This window comes from Ciona robusta, chromosome 8 (genome assembly GCF_009617815.1).
Source record: "Ciona robusta chromosome 8, ASM961781v2".
NCBI classification, from domain to species: Eukaryota; Metazoa; Chordata; class Ascidiacea; order Phlebobranchia; family Cionidae; genus Ciona; species Ciona robusta.
Window position 1 is genome coordinate 5,636,868 of NC_143242.1, and position 22,463 is coordinate 5,659,330.

General features: G+C 40.4%; 3 protein-coding genes across 3 annotated transcripts; 1 reads left to right on the plus strand and 2 right to left on the minus strand.

Annotated features, from left to right (window-relative positions):
• Positions 1 to 166: 166 nt before the first annotated feature.
• Positions 167 to 4,357, minus strand: LOC149732692 (dual specificity mitogen-activated protein kinase kinase 4-like). The gene is made up of 6 exons (XM_089883242.1): positions 3,774 to 4,357; positions 3,170 to 3,343; positions 2,586 to 2,792; positions 1,980 to 2,166; positions 1,661 to 1,770; positions 167 to 1,369 (listed from the first exon to the last, which is right to left on the minus strand). Exons 1-6 carry the CDS (start codon positions 4,251 to 4,253, stop codon positions 1,100 to 1,102), a joined length of 1,428 nt encoding a protein of 475 aa, XP_089739368.1. The 5' UTR covers positions 4,254 to 4,357; the 3' UTR covers positions 167 to 1,099.
• A 682-nt stretch (positions 4,358 to 5,039) lies between these two features.
• LOC149732693 (uncharacterized) lies at positions 5,040 to 20,121 on the plus strand. Its single transcript, XM_089883119.1, has 6 exons — positions 5,040 to 5,700; positions 5,912 to 6,081; positions 6,294 to 6,473; positions 6,958 to 7,169; positions 7,520 to 7,966; positions 8,213 to 20,121. Exons 1-6 carry the CDS (start codon positions 5,040 to 5,042, stop codon positions 19,641 to 19,643), a joined length of 13,101 nt encoding a protein of 4,366 aa, XP_089739245.1. The 3' UTR covers positions 19,644 to 20,121.
• LOC149732694 (golgin subfamily A member 7-like) lies at positions 19,583 to 22,208 on the minus strand. The gene is made up of 4 exons (XM_089883250.1): positions 21,952 to 22,208; positions 21,195 to 21,347; positions 20,780 to 20,881; positions 19,583 to 20,246 (listed from the first exon to the last, which is right to left on the minus strand). Exons 1-4 carry the CDS (start codon positions 22,063 to 22,065, stop codon positions 20,217 to 20,219), a joined length of 399 nt encoding a protein of 132 aa, XP_089739376.1. The 5' UTR covers positions 22,066 to 22,208; the 3' UTR covers positions 19,583 to 20,216.
• Positions 22,209 to 22,463: the final 255 nt, after the last annotated feature.

The following is a 22,463-nucleotide window of genomic DNA, read 5'->3' on the forward strand; positions in this document are numbered from 1 at the left end:
AAATCTTATTAATTAATCTTTGTTATTGCCAACTGAGAAATGGGGCCTTTATATTTAATCTGATCAGCTTTACTGCAGTAATTGCTCAGTTAATTTCAACAAACGTCTTTTTGTGTGGTAATAACACCTGGAAACTGTCGCTAGTCGTTTAATTAAAAAAACAAACTTCACAGTCTTATGCGTTTACTGACAGTTGGAAACATACGCGGTAAAAAGAACGAGTTTAAAATTAGAAAAATTTTTGGTCTATACTTGCTCAAAGAAAAAGAGCACTAATGATAGTCGTTTAAAATGCTTTGATAACACGTACACAATTTTGAATCGGTTTCTTGAAAATCGGGCACCAAATTCTACTTGAACAACATTGTGCAGAATAAAACATTTATCAAATGTGACAAAATCAAGATATGGCGGCGCAATAATTCATTAAAATTACGTTCACATGCAGCTTCGGCAGAAGTGCGTCGAATGCAAAGTGATTTTCAAACTGCGCACTTCATCAAATTGACAAGGGTCAAAAAAATACCGGAATTTTTTCGATATCATTTCAATTGCACGACTTTAACAACTGTAGTAAAATGATCGTAAACCGTGAATTTCACTCACGCTTGTTAAAATCGCAGTGCGGATGCTTGATCAAACTAACACATAATGCTTTGAAGACGGAGAAGAAACGCTGTAGAAGATTGAACAGTGTTCTGGTTGCTAAAACATTTTTCAGTGAGCAACACTCACGGAACCCGATGGCTTGCTACAAATGATATGCTGTTTTGTAGATGAATTAAGGAATAGCGACCCATATATACGGCAGACGAATTGAAAATGCGAGAATTTGCTAGCGATACCTGCCTCTTGCGGCAGGCGTTTTAGTATGACCTCATAATGTGTGTTGTTTAGCCAAGTTTGAATTGAAGTTAAACTCGAAAAAAGACTGGTAAAAGTCAAGCATTGAAAATTCGGAAGAGAAGCTTAAGAACATTGAATGATCAAAAGATTGTCTTAATGGGAAATCAACCTAAACAAGATGGGTTGTTTGCTTTTTAACAATCTAAAATCCGTTTAGTTGAGGAAAAAAGAGCAATGGCAAAGAAGAGAAGAATCAGGAGTCCCGGAAAGGTTCATCACCAACAGCTCCGGTGTGGAAGTCCGCATCAGTCATCCGGTTAAGAACATCGCAAAAGTAATTTGCCACGTATACATGCTGCCTCTCAATTTGCTGCATATAAGGGGTTGCAAGAAGCCGGCCATATTTTGGTCGCTGTTCAGAATCAGCAATGGTAAGCATGTTAATGAAGTCAGTGAAGCCAGGGCTAAATGTGAGTCCATTGGCAAGATCATTTCGTAATTTTGGAGGATCGCCTTTTACAACCTACAATATGAATGCATTAGAACACTTTTATTTATTTTCACAGATTAAACTAAATTCATAATAGCTATTTTAAAAATGCATTATAAAACATTATACTAAGACGGAAACTACATCTGCTTTAAGTACATGCACATTTCTTACATCCTGTGCATACTTGCATGGTATAACTATAAATGACCCACACAAGTTTCATATAAAGAGAACTGTGTGTCCAAGCAAGGTAAACTGGTCTGGGCATATTGATTTAACCAAAGCAATTGAATTAAAGAGAAAATTGGATTAGTAGTGCACCTGAGTGAGCTGGTCAAAAACATTGTTCCACTTTGGGTATGGGAACTTTCCTGTGGCAAGCTCTATTAGAGTTATACCCAGGCTCCAAACATCAGAACGTACATCGTAACCTATATATAAAAAAAGGTAATGAGCACAAAATTTTTGGGAAATAAAAAAATTAACAATTTTATTGTAAACATAAATTGTCTGACAATTGTCAATGTAATAAAAGCAGCATTGATTATTAATTGTGACTACTCTACAACATACACAAGATTTTAATTAAATAATAAGGTTAACTAAAAAGTTAAGAACACCACCTTTTTAAAAAACGTACCGTTTCTGGAGCGAGAAGTATCAATTCTTTCTGGTGCCATGTAAGGTCTACACCCTGCATCCCTGGTTCTTGCTATGGAGTTGACCAGGTGTCCGCTTATTCCAAAGTCACATAATTTAATGTTTCCACCTCTGTCTATGAGGATGTTGGAAGGTTTTACATCACGATGGATGATCTGAAGTTTCTCCTGCATAAACAAGTTGTCAGTTGTAACTTATGTTAGGTAAAGTTCTTTTTGTCTAAAGGGTTCCATTCTATGACCGGACGTTTTCTTGTAAAATTTGAGCAAGGATTGTCCCATTACCCCACTGCTGAAATAATGTTTTGGATTGTGTGCAGGATATTTTACAACATTTTTATCGCACAGTTTGTCTTTGTGAAAATGTAATATTTAACCCCCCAAAAAAGCTCTTTTCTTCAAATCGTACCCAACTCCCTGGTTCCCTTTGGTTTGCCTTGCCATAGGATCTTAACAAGGAATTTATTTGGCACATGCGCAAGTTGCATCCATTATACCCTCTTGGCTCTTTTTTTGTAAAAAAATACTCTTTTTTTAAACTACAGTTTAACAAAAACCTCATTATTTGACAAGGCCTTGAAACTTACTTTCAAATAATGCAGAGCCTTTACTGTTGCCATGGCAATCTTTCCAAGTATTTCCTCTGGGATGCGTTTTCTCTCACGCAGGTAAACAAAACGATAAAATTTATCTAGTGATGTGGACATGAGTTCCATACATATCCAGCAGTCTCCCTCCCAGAATAATGCACCATAGAATTTGACAATATATGGGCAGTCATTGCTTCTCATTACCTGGTTTTCACATTAGTAGTTAACTTTATTTGGTTCAACTAGTTACCAATGGTCAGCATCATAATTTGATAATTCATAAGAAAATTTTATATTTTAACAACTTAAAACCATTAACAGAAATTTAAGGTAGTAAACACTCTAAAAACACAGATACCTATAACCATAGATAACATGTCATTTGCAGCAAACGGCTACTCAGAAACAGGAGTTGGCAATGGCGAAAAAAAATCCTTACAAAAAAACAAAAATCTGAGAGATGGAAATAATATAACACAAAAACAGTAAAAAATTAATAAAAACTATGTAAACCCTACCCTACCACTTGTTTGTTAGCTTGTTAGTACGCATTGATTTTGGTTAGCATTTAGTTAATTTACCACATCAAGGTCCATAAGAAGCTGCTTTTGTTCTTTCTCATCAACAGTTGAACGAATTCTTTTTACAGCCATCTCGGTCGAACTATCTCGATGCATCATACGATTGACAGCACCAAACGCACCACGGCCAATTTCACCCAGGTCTCTTAGGTCAGACGCAACAAAGTCAAACGCCTAAAATTTGACAAAATTATTTAAGTCAATAAACACAATTGTATTGTTAGGGATCCATGGTTGCAATTTGCATGTATGCATAACAATAAGAAATTGAAACAACCTTTTTCCTTTATACACACATCTAAACAAGATTTTCAAATATTTGTACAATTAATTGAAAACAAAACAGTGAAAATAATATTTGTCCACTACTTTTTCTACACAGATGCTATAATTTTGTATGGGGGTAAATTTAAATTACTAAAACTCTCCTTATTTATTTCAGTTAATATAAACAACATTTCTACCAAGTTGCTGTAAAGAAACTAAAAATTCATATTCATTAACTTATCTCAATAATGGGTTTTGGTAAATGGGGTTAGATTTAGCAGATAACAAAGCAGGAGGATTGTTCACTAACACCAAAAAATGTGGTAAATTTATTCACCTCATTATAGGGTTCGATTTTAAGTTTCCCCACGCTCTCTTCACTGTATGTCCGGATGATGTGCTCTGGGGTGATCCTGGATGGTGTTCCAATGCTTGCTGCAGAGGAAGAGGAAGACACAAATCTTCCAGAGTCCGTGGAATAGGATGTTGAAATTGGAGATGCTCCTCTGAAACTGAGGTTGTCAATTGCTGGGGAAGTGGCAGATTGTGCAGGAGCAAAAGCAAAATTTAGTGATTGGTTTGATTTTGAGCGGCTAGCGGTGGTTTTACGCTGCGGTGCAATCACCCCACCTCCGCTGTAAGGGTTGAACTGTCCAAGCGACATTGATGGAATGTTAGGACGCGCGTGAGAAAACTGAGTTGGTGTGCTTCCAGGTGGTAAATCATCCTCCATTGCTTGATGCCCCTGGGTATTACTGGGTGGGTTCATATTAAAAAATCCCTGCGGGCGAGAACGTGTGGGATTGTTATTGGACATTGGTGACAAGTCCACAATTTCAACTTAATCCACACAAATGTCAACTTCTAAATTACCATTTTGGTAGCTGGAAAACTACCTGCATTTAAATGAAATACTTTTGAATACACATCGTTTATTAAAATAAGAATTATTTATACGTTTTCTAAGAAATAGGCTGTTCATTTTCGAAAAAGGAACTGCACTTTCAAAAACTGTTTTCAGACTTCTTACTAGGCAAAAACGCGTGGCCTTAAACATACCACAAGCGACAGTATCGTTATTTACCATCTGCTTTCTCTAAAAGTGACGGAGATATGCTGCGTATACTGTATAATGGGCCTGTAATTTGTAAGGGCTACGTTTTACATTAAAATTATTGGCGAAAACTTGATATAAAAGTATTACAAAAAGAGAGCAATTTAAATTAAAACATTTTCTGAAATCTAGAAGTCTTTTTTGAATCCTAAATAAATACATTCCTAAGGTAGTGACAATTAAAAGACCCAGAAGCAAAATAAAATGTTTAAATACGTATTAAAACCAATGTATATAACTAGTTATATATACATTGTTGAAACTGAAAGTTACAAAACATTTTTGTTTATAATTTTTTGTCACAAAACGAATTGTTTAGAAATAAATGAGATAAAAGAAAAGGCATTTGTTACATCATCTTGAAGTTTATAACTTTCTTTTTTATTATGGTTTCCAATGGAATTCAGTAAATTTACCTGAATACATTTACTAGTCAGTTGTACTCTTACGGAAGTGTAAGCTTATAGCTTTATGGTAGAATCCTAAATGATGGAAACAGCAGACAGTAATGACAGCGAATGTAACGAAACAGCACAAACTTTTGAGACGATTGATCAAACTGACAAGAAAACAGCTAGCGCTTTGGTCTTGATCAAACATGAAGATAACAATTCCAAAACGTCGAGTAATATTATAGAAGGGTCAGTAGATACTTTGGTGGTAGAAAGAGAACCTACAGTCTCTATAACTGCTGTTGTCCCGATACCTGCTGTTGTCCCGATACCTGCTGTTGTCCCGATACCGAGCTCGGGAAAAGAAGAAGTTGATTCAACACGTTCTGCTGTTAACACGTCAACAAGTATGCATACTAGTAACCAAGAAGTGCACGAACACGGGAGTTTTATACAACGCCGTGTATCAGCACCGCTAAACGCCTTACGTCGAAGGCGCTCTGTGAAACGAGCTGCTGTGGACGAGAATGAAATAAAGTCTGTTATCAATAAGCTTAAGCCAATTTATAGGCGAAGAATATTTATTGAACAACTGAAATCACGTTGGTATCTCTTTGCAATACCTTTAGTACTACTTATGGGTCTTGCGATTGTCATGTCAGCTGTTATTTTGCCAACACTCTCCACAAACACAGTCATTGAAAAGTTCTCACCCCCAGAGCCAATATACGCAGCATGGTACGCTTCAAAATTACAAGGTAAATGCCAATTTAAACACCGATGGCTAAAATAGGACACTTTTTCATCATATATTTGTTCATCCCATGTGGTAGTAAACAAAGAAATTTAAAGACTTCTATAGACTGTTTATAACACAATCAGAATTGTTTAAAACACAATCAGAATATTTGTATATTCTGTGCTGAAGGTGTCCCGTCTGCCCCCACCTTACAATCTATTTTTACTCAGATGTGGAATTGGCCATCAAAGCGGCCGCATGGGGGGACAATGAAACGTTAGAATGGGCAAAAAATATTCTTGCACCTGAAATACGGCTTTTATACGAATCAGCATCGGTACCTGTTGATCACGTGAATATTACATCCATCAAACTTTTACCAACAAGTTCATCAAGGACGGTGAGAACATGTTTAAACGTAGACTATACTGTTGCCCCAATTGTAGGCTAATATGTTATCCAGGCAGTAAAAAGGGTTGCAGGTGCAATTGATGCAATGCGTAACGCTGCTATAAGTCACTCACGCGTTATGCTCTGTCCTAATTGTCCGCTATAGACACCCGTGGCCCCTTTCCTAACAGTAACTGCAGCAAAATTTTCTTGATATTGCAGAGTCGATCAGTATCGTCTTCGGGTGGCGTTATAATAAATCACGCCGTCCACTTGAAAATGAACAAAAGCTACGCGATGGATTCACAACAAAAGTTAAAAGACGTGGTTCGCCATATAAGAAAGAGTTTGGTTCGAAGCAAAAATTGGGAAGTTGACCCTACTCGCCTAACTTTTAACCAGGTATCTAAAGCATAATTTTTGATTTACAAATGCTGCAATATATATATTCATAAACTTTAAACCCCAGCTTAGAAAAAAAGCTGTAATGGCACTTTGCCTATATTTAAACATTTAACACCGTGTATTTATATTACTTATCGGCGTTATAGACCTACCTACGCCAAAAAAACAGTTTTGTATGCTCTACCCGGTAGTTCTTAAAGTCCGCAATATAATGGCACTTGAGCTGTATTTTCATACGAAATAAATATAGGGTGGGGGGGAGATGGGACACCTTTTCGTTCTATTATCTTGCCCCATATGGTAGTAAACATAGAATATTCAAAGAATTATAAAACTATATCCTCACAACTCCCATAAACCATTGTTAATTGTTTAAAACAAGATCAGGATATTTGGATATTATGTGCTAAAGGTGTCCTATCTTAGCTATCTATATAATGTCCATCTCCACAACACACATATTTATTTGTTTCATACGCAGGGTTCAAACACTGCTCAGTCGAGTTCAGTCCGAAATTTCCTGGGCCATAGCACGGCACCCCCAGTTGATGTTACAGCATTTGGGTCTTCAAGTTTTGATGTTCAATCAGAGGATACCGAACAACGGCCATGCGACGGAATAATGCCACCGGAACACGGATCCGTTACACCTGCATGTTTGACCAAAAAAGTTCTACCTGGCACCTTGTGCAGGTAAGTTGGCTCACTCAACTTGGGTGTGATTCATTCTTAACCTATTTTTGGGTAACATTTCCAAAATCCTATTCAACGACATCCTATAAATGAATGTATAAATATAATTTGCTTTATCCTTGCGTGGCTGGAAAACGACTATCGTTATAACAAGGGTGTTCTGTTTCACACACCTCGTGTTAGCTTAGTTACCACATATGTAACTTTGTTGGTAATATTTTGTTATAGGCTATATATAATATGCACGATCAGTGTAGTTTATATATGCCCCCGCTATGCTAGCCCTACTGTATATGTCCCCGCCATGCTCCTTCTAATATCTTCCCTTACACGCGAATCCTTTTTTTTAGATTCAAATGCAACGAAGGTTATGAGTTGTTCGGAACAAACGCGCTAGAGTGCTTGGACGCAGAATGGAGCTTGGGCAATGTAGTTTGTAAAAAACCTTGCCTGAAACTTTCGCCTCCGGATAACGGCTTCATTCTTCCTTCTGAGTGCACTTCACAAGGGCCTGATGATATCACAGGATTAATAGAAATTGATTGTGTTTATTTTTGTGACCGTCATTACGTAAGCATTGGGGAAACAGACCGCCGCTCCTGCATGAATGACGGAACTTGGACGCCATCGATACCAGTATGCAAAAGAACATGCAGATTGCTTGTGCCGCCGTTGCAGGGCAAAATGATGTGCCCTGAGACGCGTTATAATATTGAGGGCCTAACATGTACGTTTTCTTGTGATGATTCTCTAGTATTGCGAGGAGAGAGTTCCACCACTTGCGACAGTGACGGAAGGTAGGCTGTTGTTTGAGTTTTTATATTATAGACACAGCACGTTTATGATGTGAAGGGCATCATATATCATATAACTATATGACTTATGTTCATGTGGAAATTGGGTTATAATGTGTTTATTTCCTGTAGTGTTTTTCGTTTATTTAGTTTTGTTTAAATATATAACATGATATAATATTTAAATATATATAATAATATGGTTTAAACAAATAATATGTTTATTTACATCACCGGCGTTTATTGCAGCTGGACAGCATATGAACCCACTTGTATAAAGGAATGCGAAGTCCCACCACCTGTGTTGAACTCTAAAGTTGAACCAGCAGATTGTTTATATGCGGCATATGAAGGAATGACCTGTACATACATTTGTAACGATGGATATCAAGTTGTTGGGCCCAGTTCAATGACTTGCAACACAGATGGTTACTGGACACCGGTCAACGTCGTTTGCATGAAAACGTGCCCAAGGATCGACGCCATATCCAAAGGTAATATCAATCCAGCTACATGTGAAACGACCGACTCTGTCGCGGGGTCTGCTTGTCAATTTTCCTGTGATGTAGGGCACTTACTGATTGGTGACGAAACTCTCGTTTGTACAGAAAGCGGTGTTTGGAATAAAGCAATTCCGAATTGTTGGGTCAAGACGTGTCAAGATGTTAAACCATTGTCCTCCGAAAATAGTTATACATATTGTTTTCCAGATGAATACCCTTCGTATTGTTCATTGGTTTGTTTACCTCCTTACCAAATAAACGGGGCTGCACTTGTGTTCTGTAATGAAAACGGAGTGTGGTCTGGGGCGATAGGAACTTGTGAACTTCATTGTGATAAGCTACCAAAACCTGCACATGGTGCTATATTACCACTGGAATGCACATTGGAAAGTCGGCCTGTAGCGGAGGAATGCACTTACACATGCGAACTCTCATACACGTTTAATGTATATCCGTCATCTATTACCCGCACATGTGGTGTAGACGGAAATTGGTTGGGTAGCCCGGTATCTTGTACACCAACGCGCCAATATATGGTTGTGCTGGAAGAGAACGACATCAACAATTGTATAGGTGTTGTATATGGCAGCATATACCCGGAAAAATATGTGATTGCTGAATGTGATGAAACTGATCAAAGATACCTGTGGACTCTCGAAGGTGAACAACAAATAATGAATTCGAAATTTGGAAAATGCTTGGCATTTGAAACGCGAGAACCCTTTTCTCATTTATCGCTCTTGCCTTGCAAGGAATACGAAAACACTCAAACAACATGGGAGTGGCCCCTTGTTGCTGGCGCTAATTACACCTTGCGTCTAAAAAAACATAAGTTTTATATTTGGAACGGATACACAAGCTCACCACGGTTGCTTTCGGAATCTATTCCAAGGGTGGGAACTCGTTGGAGGTTGCTTGACATTAAATCGAAGATTACAGTAAGCTTCTTTGGTGCTGTAAACGGTAATAGATGTCCACCGTTGCCGAGTTTATCACATGGTGAATGGTCGCCGACAAATTGTCAGTCACCTGAAGTGGATCAAGGTACGAGATGTACGTTCTTTTGCAATGAAGGATACGAGGTTTCTAACGGTGAGTCTTCGGCTCAATGCGGGGGTGGTATATGGCAGGGAAACAGTGGACCAATTTGTAGAAAATCATGCTTGGCATTCCCGTTGTATTCGTTTCGAAATGGTTCAGTCACGCCGACACAGTGCCTTTCTGAGCCTTACGTAAAACGTGGAACGGTGTGTTCGTTTAATTGTGGGGCTGGCTTATACATCAAGGGCGAACAAAATGTTATGTGTCTTGACGACGGAAGTTGGAGCACTTCTGAACCAACATGTATTCACAAATGTCCGCCATTTCAAATCCCAACGCACGGAAGTAGTGACCCAACTAACTTGTGCGATGACATATCTGCATCATTGCATAAGCCGAACACGGTGTGTGCAGTTCGTTGTGATTATGGCTACGTTGCTTCCAGTTCGCCAAACCTGTTGTGTAGACACGATGGTACATGGAACAACACGCAGCTGACATGTAAACGAAAATGTCAGGTCCCTGTAGCGCCCGTATACGGTACAGTTACATGCAACAACACAGACCAACATTTTCCAGAAGGTACATCATGTACCTTTCAATGTGACGGTACCCGAAAGCTATCGCCAAAAAATTCGACATCAATGTACTGCCTTAACAGTGGTGTCTGGAGTATTTCTCGACCTGAATGCCAGAACCCGTGTCCAGTAATATCGCCGATCGCTAACGGATATGTTTCACCGCCATCTTGCCTTGGTCCAGATCAGCTGTTAAATGGCCAAGTCTGTTCTTTCAGGTGTGACTACGACTATACTTTATCATCTGTGGCGCCTACGTCATGCCAGACAACCGGCCAGTGGAGCAATGTTGTCCCATATTGTTACCCGGATGTTCATTTCATTATGAAACAAGCCGCTACCAATTCTTGCATGATAATCAAGCACTACGTTCACCACAATGCTTTCAAGGTGGAAAAATTGTCTCTGACCGAATGCAATAAAACGAACACGCTCCATAAATGGTCCCGCACTGCTGCTGGTCAAATACGGAACGTTGGTACCGGGTGGTGTCTTACATCAGACAGTTACGGTTTTATACTTGTAACTGACTGCGACATAGCGGACAACAAGCAACTTTGGGAGTGCCGAATTCTTCACGACGGCTTTAATTTCGTGTCTGTAATAAATGCAAAAGCAACAGAGTCTTTATTACGAACCGGTTCCAGTAAGTCGCTTTCTTTGCATCTTGATGTCCCTGACGACTCGTTCACTCATTATACCTGGGAAGCAGTTAACTATGTCGGTGACGAAGGCGCAGTTTGTGGCATGGCGTCAGGATTAAAAACATGTCCACGTTTAATGCTGTCTTCCGAATCCACTGTGTCTCCTGCAAGCTGCTATAACGCACCTTCCGTAAACACTCAGTGCACGATAACCTGCAACAGCGGGTATGAATTGCAAAGCGGTTTGACCAGTAATATTGTTCAGTGTCAACAATACGGAAAGTGGAGCTCACACGATACAATATGCAAAAAGCTAAAGTGTCAAAGTCTCGCAAATCCAACGGGCGGTGCGATCCACAATCCTGATTGCGCAAATACGAACACCCCAGCTTGGTCGGAAATAGAATGCAAGTTTGTATGCTACCCAGGCACGGTTTTTGTTACTGAGGGAGTGTCTGATACTCTCGTCTGCCTTGGTTCTGGTATGTGGAGTGACGTGGCACCATCGTGCCTTGCAATCTGTCCTGCGCTTACTTCTCCAACAAACGGCAAAATTTTACCAGCTAGATGCACAGAGACTGCACAATCAAAAGACGGCGATGTCTGCACAGTCACATGTAACACACATTATGAGCTTATTGGATCTTCGGTATTGGAATGTCAAAATGGAGCCTGGAGTGGTTCTGTACCAACTTGTGAACCAATGACAGGTCCACGAACTTGTCCTAAGCAACCGTGTTGTATCTTACATGGAATTATAGGTCCTCTGCATTGTAGCACTGCCGGAGTGCGTGTCAATGTAGCTTGCTACGTAGCTTGCAATTGGCGCGCCTTACCTGACCGGACGCTTCCAGCCTACACATATTGTCAAGCAAATGGGAAATGGAGCTCAGAGCTACAAAGTTGCAAAACGAAGTGTCCAAGTCTCATTGCACCTCCGCACTCTACTTTACAGCCATCGCGTTGTTCAGGAGATACCAACGTAGAAGGGGATCAGTGCACAGTTGTGTGTGACAGCATGTACGGCTTAGCGGGAGACCCTACATTGGCTTGTTCAATTGTTGCAGGGACAATTTCTACAGAATGGAGCCAACAGGTACCCATTTGTGTAAAATCCGTACAGTTTATAATACGAGCACAGTTTGCCCCCTCACTGGACCAAGATAAATGTCTCTCGGCTCACTTGAATGGTTTTGTCGTGAGAAGTATTTGTAACACCTCAAATTCTTACCAACAGTGGGAATGGATGGACGGAGATAGAATTCGAAATGTTGCAACGCAAACGTGCATGGTACCACAAACCTCTATCACATATTCATTCGTTATTTTAAAACCGTGCTTACAACTGGAATCTCATTGGAAATGTAAATATTCTTCTACTTTGTACAGTGAGCTGCAATATCACGAATTCAGCCTTGCCATGGGTCGAGTCGCACATGCAGAACGAATTTTCGTTGTAGATACAACAACAGAGGAACCACAGTGGGCTGAAAACAGAACTACCCTTTTCTTTGCCAGCACTATGGCACAGGTCGGCACAATATGCGCCTTTAGATCACGTTCTAGCTGCGCGAAACTTCCATCTATTCCGAACGGTTACGTTCAAAGTGGGTGCGAACAGACCGAAGACATCGAGATTGGAAGTGAATGTTCTTATTTCTGCAATGATGGTTACACGCTGGTAGGTAGGTCGACAAAGGTATGTGGACCAAATGGCATTTGGAATGACGCTGAAAGTCCATCCTGTAAAGCTGAATGTCCACCGGTTCCGTTACCGCATTACGCAGCTGTGACACCAACAAAATGCTCTGTGCAAAATAGTCTTGAGGGCCAAGTGTGCAACTTCAAATGTTACAACGTACAAGACCAGATTACTGATTTACCGGAAAGAATTTGTGAAAGTAACGGCAAGTGGTCCAGCGAAACGGGCCTTTGTCACCAGGGATGTCCTATTTTACGGGTAGAGCCCCCAGCAACAGTTTCTCCACCATCATGTAGTAAGACTCCACGATATACGGGTGATGTTTGTACGGTTTCGTGTGCAAGTGGCTATATACTGAAAGGTTCTTCAGTTAGAACGTGCACCAGCAGTGGTGTATTTACCGGCGAATTCGGTCATTGTGCACGGTCATGTCCAGCCCTATCCACAAACTCCAACGGTCACATTCTTCCATTGGATTGTCTCGGTAATACCAAGTCCTCGGGGGACAACTGCATATACTCATGTACTCCAGGATATAGTATTGTCGGGGACCGCATTCGAGCATGTAAAAGTGATGGAGTATGGTCATCTGAAGCTGCCACTTGCAAAAAAACTTGTCAACCATTACCTTCGCCTACAAACGGTCGATTAGTTTGTCCAAAGTCGATTCATACTGTCGGGGATATTTGTAAGTTAACCTGCGACCTGAACTATGTAGTGAATGGCCAGGACAGCTTGCGAACTTGCTTATCAACCGGACAGTGGAGCGGCACATCATCAACATGCGCACGCGAGCAGCAGTTTATATTGTATCAAAGCATCCCACCGAACGAGCCCGTATGTATGTATGCGCCAGAGGATGGCACGGACAATTCGGCGCTTGCAATGAAAAAACGTTCGGAGTGTAGCTACCACGACCCAGCAAATATGTGGTCTTGGTATAAAAAACGACTAATCAGAAACGCAATGTTAAGAAAGTGTATAACAGGCCTATTTTCGGCCCCACCTCCATACCTGGTACTGCGCACATGCGATGAAACGGATCTCGACCAGCAGTGGGAATGTGCAGGTCCCGAGCGCACATGGTTTATACGACTTATTAGTCAAGACACACATCTGCGTGTTTATAATCTTTCCCCATATCCCATGTATATTTTTTTGTCATCCAAGCATATTCTTCTTTACACAGAAGATGGTTTAGACTTCACTGCGGAACGAACCGGTGGAATAACTGCACATATCCAATGGTATGCTAATAGCACGATCAGCGAAAGAGCTTTAGTATGTACAGCACGGGAAGAAGGGACCTGTCGGGCTATAGAAGTTGAAGGATCTGTTCAAATCATCCCATCGCATTGTAGAACACAAGAAATTCAAACAGGTGGTGAATGCTACTTTAGTTGTCCACCTTTAACCAATCTTGTGCCTTCGGTACATAAGGTTGTTTGTCTGAAGACTGGTCTCTGGTCCAATTCCCCACCAGAGTGCCGCCAAACATGCCCAATACTTTCTAGTTATGTAACCGATCGAATGCATGTCACTCCAAGTCAATGTTCTTCTGAAGTAACAACTCTTACTGAAGGAAACACATGTCTTTTTTCGTGCCGTTCTGGTATGAGGTTGGTTGGCCAGGCGAGGCTGACATGTAAAGGTAATTTAAAATGGAACTTTCCTGTCCCAAGATGCGAATCTGTTTGTCCTTCGCTAAATTTACTAGAGCATGGAAAGATAACGCCCGAGATATGCACAACTCCGGGCACAAGAGTAAGCGAAGGAACTGTCTGTACTTACAGATGTCTTCAAACTGAGCTTGTTTTAACCACCATTTCAAGTGGTAGAACATGTACCAGTGATGGAAGTTGGAGTGGAAAAAAACCATACTGTGTTAAGCCATGTCCGATTCATAATGCCCCAGTAGGCGGAACGGTGATCCCGTCTCAATGCGAGGAGACGATATCTTTAAAGGATATGGTTTGTGCATTTTCTTGTGATGAAAATCTGGTTCATATTGGTTCGAAGCACCGTATTTGTTTGAACAATGGTTCGTGGTCTGGCGTTAAGCCAGCATGTAAAAGTACATGCCCAAGCCTTGATCATGTTCCAAAGAACGGAATTTTAAAGCCTGCAAGCTGTGGAGAACTAAAATCAGTCATGGGTGATAGTTGTTCTTTACTTTGTGAACCAGGCTTTGATGTTAAAGGCGAAGCATCGACGACCTGTACCGAGAGCGGAACATGGTCAGCAGACATTGGTAGCTGCCTAAGAAAATGTTCCCGCTTACAAAGTCCAGATAATGGTTCAGTATTGCCACGGACTTGCGAAACTACTACAGAATTATATGAGGGATATCGGTGCAGTTATGAATGTATACCTGGGTATATATTAGTCGGCATAGGTAGGCGTCTCTGCTTAAATAACGGGAGTTGGAGTGGCAGTCAACCAAGCTGTGTAGGCACTTGCCCGCGAATACTTGCCGACCCCGCCACCGTTGCTTACGAGCCGATATCGTGTACGATTCAACTAATGGGTGTTGGTTCAACTTGTACCGCCTATTGTGACGGCGACCTAAGAGCAGAATCAGGAGAATACATAGAGGAATATGTATGCCAGGAAGATTTAACCTGGGATAAAGATCCAGCTACAAGTTGTTTTGCATATTGTGGCACTGCGTCTGGTATTAACGCCGATATAGATTGCGGAGGCAAAGAGCATGCAATCGGAAGAGAGTATGCAACCGGCCTTTTGGGGTTCAAGGTAGGCACAGTGTGCAAGGTTCTATGTCATGATAGTTATGTATTGGGGGATAAGGATCCCACTGTGGATTGCGTTCACACATATGGAAATCCCAGAGATATATTTTGGAGTACTGTAGGTTCCTGCAGGTTCGAACCTGATCCGTTAATAATTGTGAATCGCGCTTCCATAATCGGTACTTGTTTTGGAGTAGAAAACGAAAAAGTTGTTCTTGTTGAGTGGCCTGAATGTGGCAATCAACGTCTCTCAACTTTTTGGGTTTGGGAAGGAGCACATCACTTAAAAAACGCCAAGACAGGTTTATGTATATCGGTCTCGGACCCTGAACCGAATCTTATTTTAACCATGGAAAAATGCGATAAAAGCGACCCAATGCAGAAATGGGATTGTGATGAAATTGAACCTATTTTCATTCACTTAAAAGATCATGATCTGAGATTTCACGCTGGGAATGGTGACCAAAAAAATGTAGTTTTAAAAAGAGGAAGCAGCCTTCACAACCAATTTTACACGTACAACCCCGAAACGAAAGAAGACATTGGGACAATTTGTTCAAGGCGCGAATATATGCAGTGTCCCAAGCTACCCCTAGGCAACCACGCCAACGCTGTGTCTGCAGGATGTGGCAGCGAGTACGTTCGCATTGGCACGGAATGTGAAATAAAGTGTACCAATCAAAACAAGACTGCAGTTGTGGTGTGTACACCAACGGGGATATGGGATCCATTGCCGAGAACAGCGTGTGAACAAAAATGCAGCAAATATGAATTCTCTGACCAACATGCAAGGTTTTTAAACCCCGCGTGTCGACTTGATCGTGTATTGCCTCATACGATATGTACATTGGCTTGTTCACCTGGGTACGTATTGACAGGTTCAGTGGCGCAAACAACATGCTCCCCCCATAAGGGTTGGACCCACTTGACGGGATATGAATGTAAGAAGTCTTGCCCGGAAATTGATGGAACTGAAAATGGTTACTTAACTCCTCCCAAGTGTAACATCGGCTCGTGCACTATACATTGTAATTCAGGTTACAAAATAAGAGGACCGAGTACAAGACATTGCTCGGAAAGTGGCGTGTGGACTCCTTCTGCATTTTCCTGCATACCCGACCTTCAGTTCACAATTTCTAACAAGATTATGTTCAAGGGTCAAAAACTGTGCCTTGAGGCAGTGGCTTCGTCTGTAGCAGTTATCAAAACTATATGCACAGCCGGTAATACGTTCCAAATGTGGCGCTGGAATTCTCACTATACGTTGGAAAATATTGAAACTTCCCGGTGCTTGGCAATGAACACGTCTGCAAACTTCCAAAATATATACCAGCCTAAAGGACGATTTTTCGACACAGACGACGATGTAACATTTCAAGTTAATAGGCATGAAGACAGCATGGTTGTCACTAAAGAATGTAATGTTACAGATCCTAACCAGCGGTGGACATGCCAAGCCAGCGGGCTTACGCGAAATCTGCGTTTGCAATTAGAGAATCAAGATCTGAGTTTGGATTCCGGACCAATATTCCGTTCGCGATTAGGTCTTCGAAAAGGGAATTACAAATCTATGCAATGGGAGGGTAACCATTACACAGGGTCAAGAACGCTGTGTGGCTTTCGCTTTTCGGGAGTTTGTCCACCGCTGAAAGCTCTATATGAAGGAACGGTGTCACCACCGGTATGCATGTCGGAGTTCGTTGTAGCTGGAACACGATGCAAATTTACTTGCAATCCAAAATACTCGATCGAAGGCGAAGACTATATTGTGTGTGAAAGTAACGGCCGGTGGTCTAACTTACCACCGATGTGCCTGGGGACCGATAAATGTGCTTCACACACCATTCCCATCGAGTTACATTTATCACCGGCCGAATGTTCTGCTCCACGCTTACTGCCCGAGGGTTTGCTGTGTCGGGCGCAGTGTACTGGGGATCGGGTCCTTCACGGAAAAAGCGAAATTTTTTGCGGAGCTGCGGGAATCTGGAGTTCTCCATTGCCCAAGTGCAACGCGACTTGCGCAGCTCACCACCCACCAAAAAACGGCGAGGTTTATCCGCCCCTATGTGAATTAGAAACCTTACCCGTTAATACTGTATGTAATACCACATGTAATAAAGGATATCGATTGCTTGGAGATGAAACGACAGTGTGTTTGTCTGACGGAACTTGGTCTGGGCAACCAGTTTTGTGCCAAAAATTTTGCACCCCACATCCTAGTCTTAACAATGGAACAGTTATACCTGAACACTGTACTCTTACAGAAAGCCAAAATGCTTATACTTGTTTATTCAGATGCAATTATGGCTTTGTTTTGGCTGGTTCGCCAAAGTCACGGTGCAGTTACGGGACGTGGTCGACCACTGGACAAAAATGCGTTAAAGACAGTTGTGACAGAATACACGACCCCCAGGTTGTGGAAAACACGATTTATTCTGGGACGAAGAATGGAGCAATAGTAACCAATACGGTAGTTCAAATAGTATGTAGGCCTGGTTATGAAGTAAATGGGCCTTCAAAAAAGGTTTGCCTTCCGACTGGTTCATGGTCGGGCGGTAACGCGACTTGTGAATTGATCAAATGTGGACATTTAAATAAGCTCTATCACGGAAAAGTTACGCCCGAGATATGTACACAAACTAGCCCGGGTGTCTTGCCAGGAACAACCTGTTATTTCGCTTGCAATGAAGGGTATCTGTTGGTTGGTATTTCTTCAGCGCTGTGCCAAGACCACGGCATCTGGCCCAAAGATCTGTCCGTTGAGTGCCAAGATGTACGACAAACCGCATACCATGTTACGTTTATAATCACGCCGGCTGTACAATATGACATTGTCGAAAGATGTATCGAAGCAACAAAAAGTGACCAGATGTGTGAACTAAATCCCTGTGTTGGGAATAACCCGTATCAGACGTGGCGATGGTATGGCAGCCAGCGCGTGCAGAACGTGGCGAGTCAGGAATGTCTCGTTATGTCGGATAGTAATATTTTGTCAATGGCAGAATGCGATGTAGGAGACGAGAAACAGATAATTCAATGCGACAAGATTGGAGCACCAGAAGCAAGGTTACGAGTTATGGTTGCCGGATTGTATCTTTCCGACAGTCTTGAGGGCTTAGAGTACATAATAAATGAAGAATTGAGCTGGTGGACTGGGTATGAAGTCGACTTCACACCTACGAGAGCTGTGACTGCCGCGGGAATGATAAAACGAAGTAGACAAGGCCCAATATGTAGTTATATGTGTGGTGGTTTGTTTACGACAGAAGAAGGCGATATCTCATCTCCAAGTTATCCAAACAAATACCCAACTAACGTACATTGTCAGTGGATCATACAAAGTAGTCACGAAGACGACTTAATACAAGTTGACTTTTCTAGAATAGCTCTTCAGCAAACAGAGGAAAAAGAGACAGTAATGGGTTGTCCACAAGACTACGTACGGGTGCGCAGTGGTTCAATTTTCACACAATCAACGACAGATGTAAAACTGGTCTGCGTTTCCGAGGGCAAATTTAGAATTCAATCCAAACAGAAAGCAGTTCACGTTGATTTTCATTCAAACAATGTTCAAGTAGCTGGTGGCTTTACTGCACACTGGAGCATAACTCGAATAATTGAACCTCCCAAAAAGTGTGGTTTCAGCGACCAACCTTTTAAGTTACGGACTGGGAAACTGGCGACAAGCTCTCTCTGGCAAGCCGCGGTTAGTTACCGCTCCCGATACTTTTGCAATGCGGCCATAATCAGCGAACGCTTCGTTCTCACCACCTACAAATGCGTGTCTTATATGAGAGGTGACCCTCCAAAATCCATCGATGAACTAAGGGTAATATACGGACTTTCAACTCAGCGCGAGCTTTTAAAACGCCTTGACAGCAAAACATTTACAGAAGTCCAGCATATATTTTCAAACGGAACTGTCCATGATGTTTGTTTGGTCATGACAAAAACTAAAATATTGTTTTCTGATCAAATTCAATCGATCTGTCTGGAAGAAATAAAAGCTGGTACTATAGTTGTTCCTGAGGAGTCCGAATGTTGGGCCACGAAGTGGAGCTTAGACATGTTTACTAACATAATGTCACACTGGAGGTTTACAGGGTTCGCAAAACTTAGAGTGATTTCAAATGAAGTCTGTTTTGAACGGTACCGAGATACTTTCCGTTTTGTGGACAAAGAAAGGCGGCATATAAGTATTTGTTTGGCACACGAAACAAACTCAGGAAACAGCACAATTCCAGTTGGTTCGCTTATGGATCTGCTGCGGCAAAATAATAACTTCATAGTTCAATGTCGCAGTAACAACCATTGGTATGTAGTTGGAACATCAATGGCTTTCTTATCCGGTGATGCAATACTGGTCACCAGAATATTCCATTACAATGAGTGGATTTCAAGTACAATGGAAAATGCAGACATTTTATTTCGTGAAAGTGCTTTGAAATATAACACAAACTGATCATTTATAACTGAATAGTTGTACATAATAGAAGGCAATCGTTATTTTACCGATTTAGATATAAACTTAATTGTTGCGCACATTTTCAATTTGTTAGTTATATGTCTTTATTTAATATCTACATTTTGTTATTACCAACAGAAAACATTTAGACAACACATAAATTTTCCTATTATTGTAAACAACAATAATGGCAACGGTGCAGAAAATATGTTAAAGTTCAGACATAGCAGGAGGCTTATACTTAATTTTTCTGAAATTCTGTAACAAAAAGCTCAAATTTACACCAACACAAATAGTGCATTTACAATATAGATCATGAAAATGAATAAAAATAAATATAAAAACAAAAAAAAGAAAAAGCTTATGGAGACCATAATGGTTGCAAGGGTTATTTAAACACCTTTATATGTAAATGTACTGCATTACATACAACATGTACGGTGTCTGTATTTGAGATAATGTATTATTTAGTTTTTAACAAAATATCCTCTAAAACAATAAAGAGAAGCTTTAAAATCAATCCTTGAATTGCGAATACTCCATGTTGCACATTATAACTGACTGAACAAGTTAATTCTCATCGAATATAACAATTTCAATCTATAAAAAACATAGTTTCTTAATAAAAACTTACAAATAAAAACCCTTCTAATAAAAAAGTCTTGATAAAAACTAACTTGTAGCTTCGATTTTCTAAATTTTTTTAGTCCGACGCTATGGTTTATTGGTTAGGTGGGAATTAAAAGTCCTCAAATACAAAAAAAATGACCCATAAAGTTACATGGGTGTTGGGTGGTTACCCGGTTAGGCTTGCCATGCAAATATAAATAAGTGTATTTTTAAAATAAAAACCTAAAGCGTTAAATGAACCCATACCAGTCATTTTAAAAAATTGCAGCACAAAAACGCAACAGAAATTTAAAAACATTTTAGCAAATTTGAACCGTCCTGGCTAAAATATTAATGTGTCACTGATTTTCACATACTTTAATGGCAGAATGACATCATAAACCTTGTGGCCTGCACCATCAGTTTTTATTAAACAAAGAAAAAAATGACAAACATTTAAAAAGTATATACACCTAATAACATATTTCTTTACATAGAATAAAAGCAGATAGCTAGCGACTTACTGATCTTAGGCCAGATTCAAATGGGTCTTTGATAAGAATTCTCTTTGGCCAGTATATGGTGTTATTCTGATCTTCAATATATTTGGAAATTTCCTTTAATACCTGGAATAAAAAACATTTACATTGGGTTGCCTTTAATCTAGTCTTTTTCTGACATCTTTTATTTTTCTTTGCTGTTTTTGTCACAGCTGTTTTTGGACTTTTAAATGGTGGCAATTGACACCTCAGTTTCTGCAAAATTATTGAATCGCTGGTGGTGAAACATGAAAATAAAATTTTCATGTTCATATAGATGAAAATCAAAATAGGACGAAAAACAGCAAAGAAGGATTATTATCAATCTTAAGATTTTACTACATAAAAACATTGCTTTTATAGGTTATGTAACGCAATTCACTATTGAGTTGGTCATTACCTTTTTGTAATGTGTATTGATGCATAGCAGGAGAAGGTAACCTGTTAAACAAGCCAGGCATCCTTCACAGTAAGTAGAAAAAGAGATTTCTTCGGCCTGTCTATACTTTTCGTTTAACACAGATATGGTTTGTGAAAATTCTTCAGGATTAACCTATAACAGTATTAACATATAAAAGGTGTTAAGTTACCATATTCTTCATGGGTGGGCCTACAGCCAGATTTGGTCCATTACCCCAACATCCGTGACACCACATCATACTCAGGCATGTATTTTTTGCACTGTTTTTTTATTCTCGTGTGCTTACGAGTTACCATACTTTTTAACTTTTGTGTATGGTTTTTGATATGGCTTATAATTTGGACAACCCGTTAGTGACCGGCTCACTGGGTTGGAGCAATGTTCGTTAAGTGTCCTACTCAAGGACACATACGCCGATCAGTTTTAGTACCGCCGACAAGGATCGAATCGGGGATACTTTGGTTTTCTATGCATGCGCCGGACCACATTCGGTTACAGTACAAACCTATAACCACTAAGCAACAATACCAACTGTCTTATTGTAAGTGTAGGAACTGTATTGCTTTCTTTGGTTGTTTGACAAAGAGTTTTATTGTTATTTATTTTAGGCGATATCTCTCTAACCTATATGCTCTGGTTCAGAGGCCAGTGCCCTAATTATATGTATCATTACGCTAGACAAGAGGAAGGAGTTATAAACAGCCATAGTGAAGTTAAAACACTAAATTACACTTACCCTTCCGTCTAATTCTGATGGAAACCTGGTTTGAAAGCGAACGGCCATTCCATTGGAAAAATCCCGCTGTAGGTAGATTCTTTTTCTGACTTGCAATTCATCTGCCGACTGCATTTTCAAAGCTTTCAAAATAACAAGAACCTCGTAGATATAGTTCGCCTGAAATCGAGGTTTTTCTATCAAAACCAACTCAAACAAACAAACAAACACTACCACACACAGTTCCGACAGAAAGCCTAAATTAACCGCAGTAGTAAAGTTGTAAAAACAAGAGAGTTGTAGAAAGATTAAAACTGAATGCTCTCAATCTGGCTGAATACCACCATAGATACCTAAACATATGTATTTATGATAACACACACATTCACAATGATATACCAACACCGAGCCTCGATCAGGAAACTCTGGATTCAAGGCCAAACCACATAGCCATAGCACCGTTATTATTAATATTAGATCAACGCACATGGGTTTAATACTTCGTACATATGATGTGTTAGTCCGTATTTAAA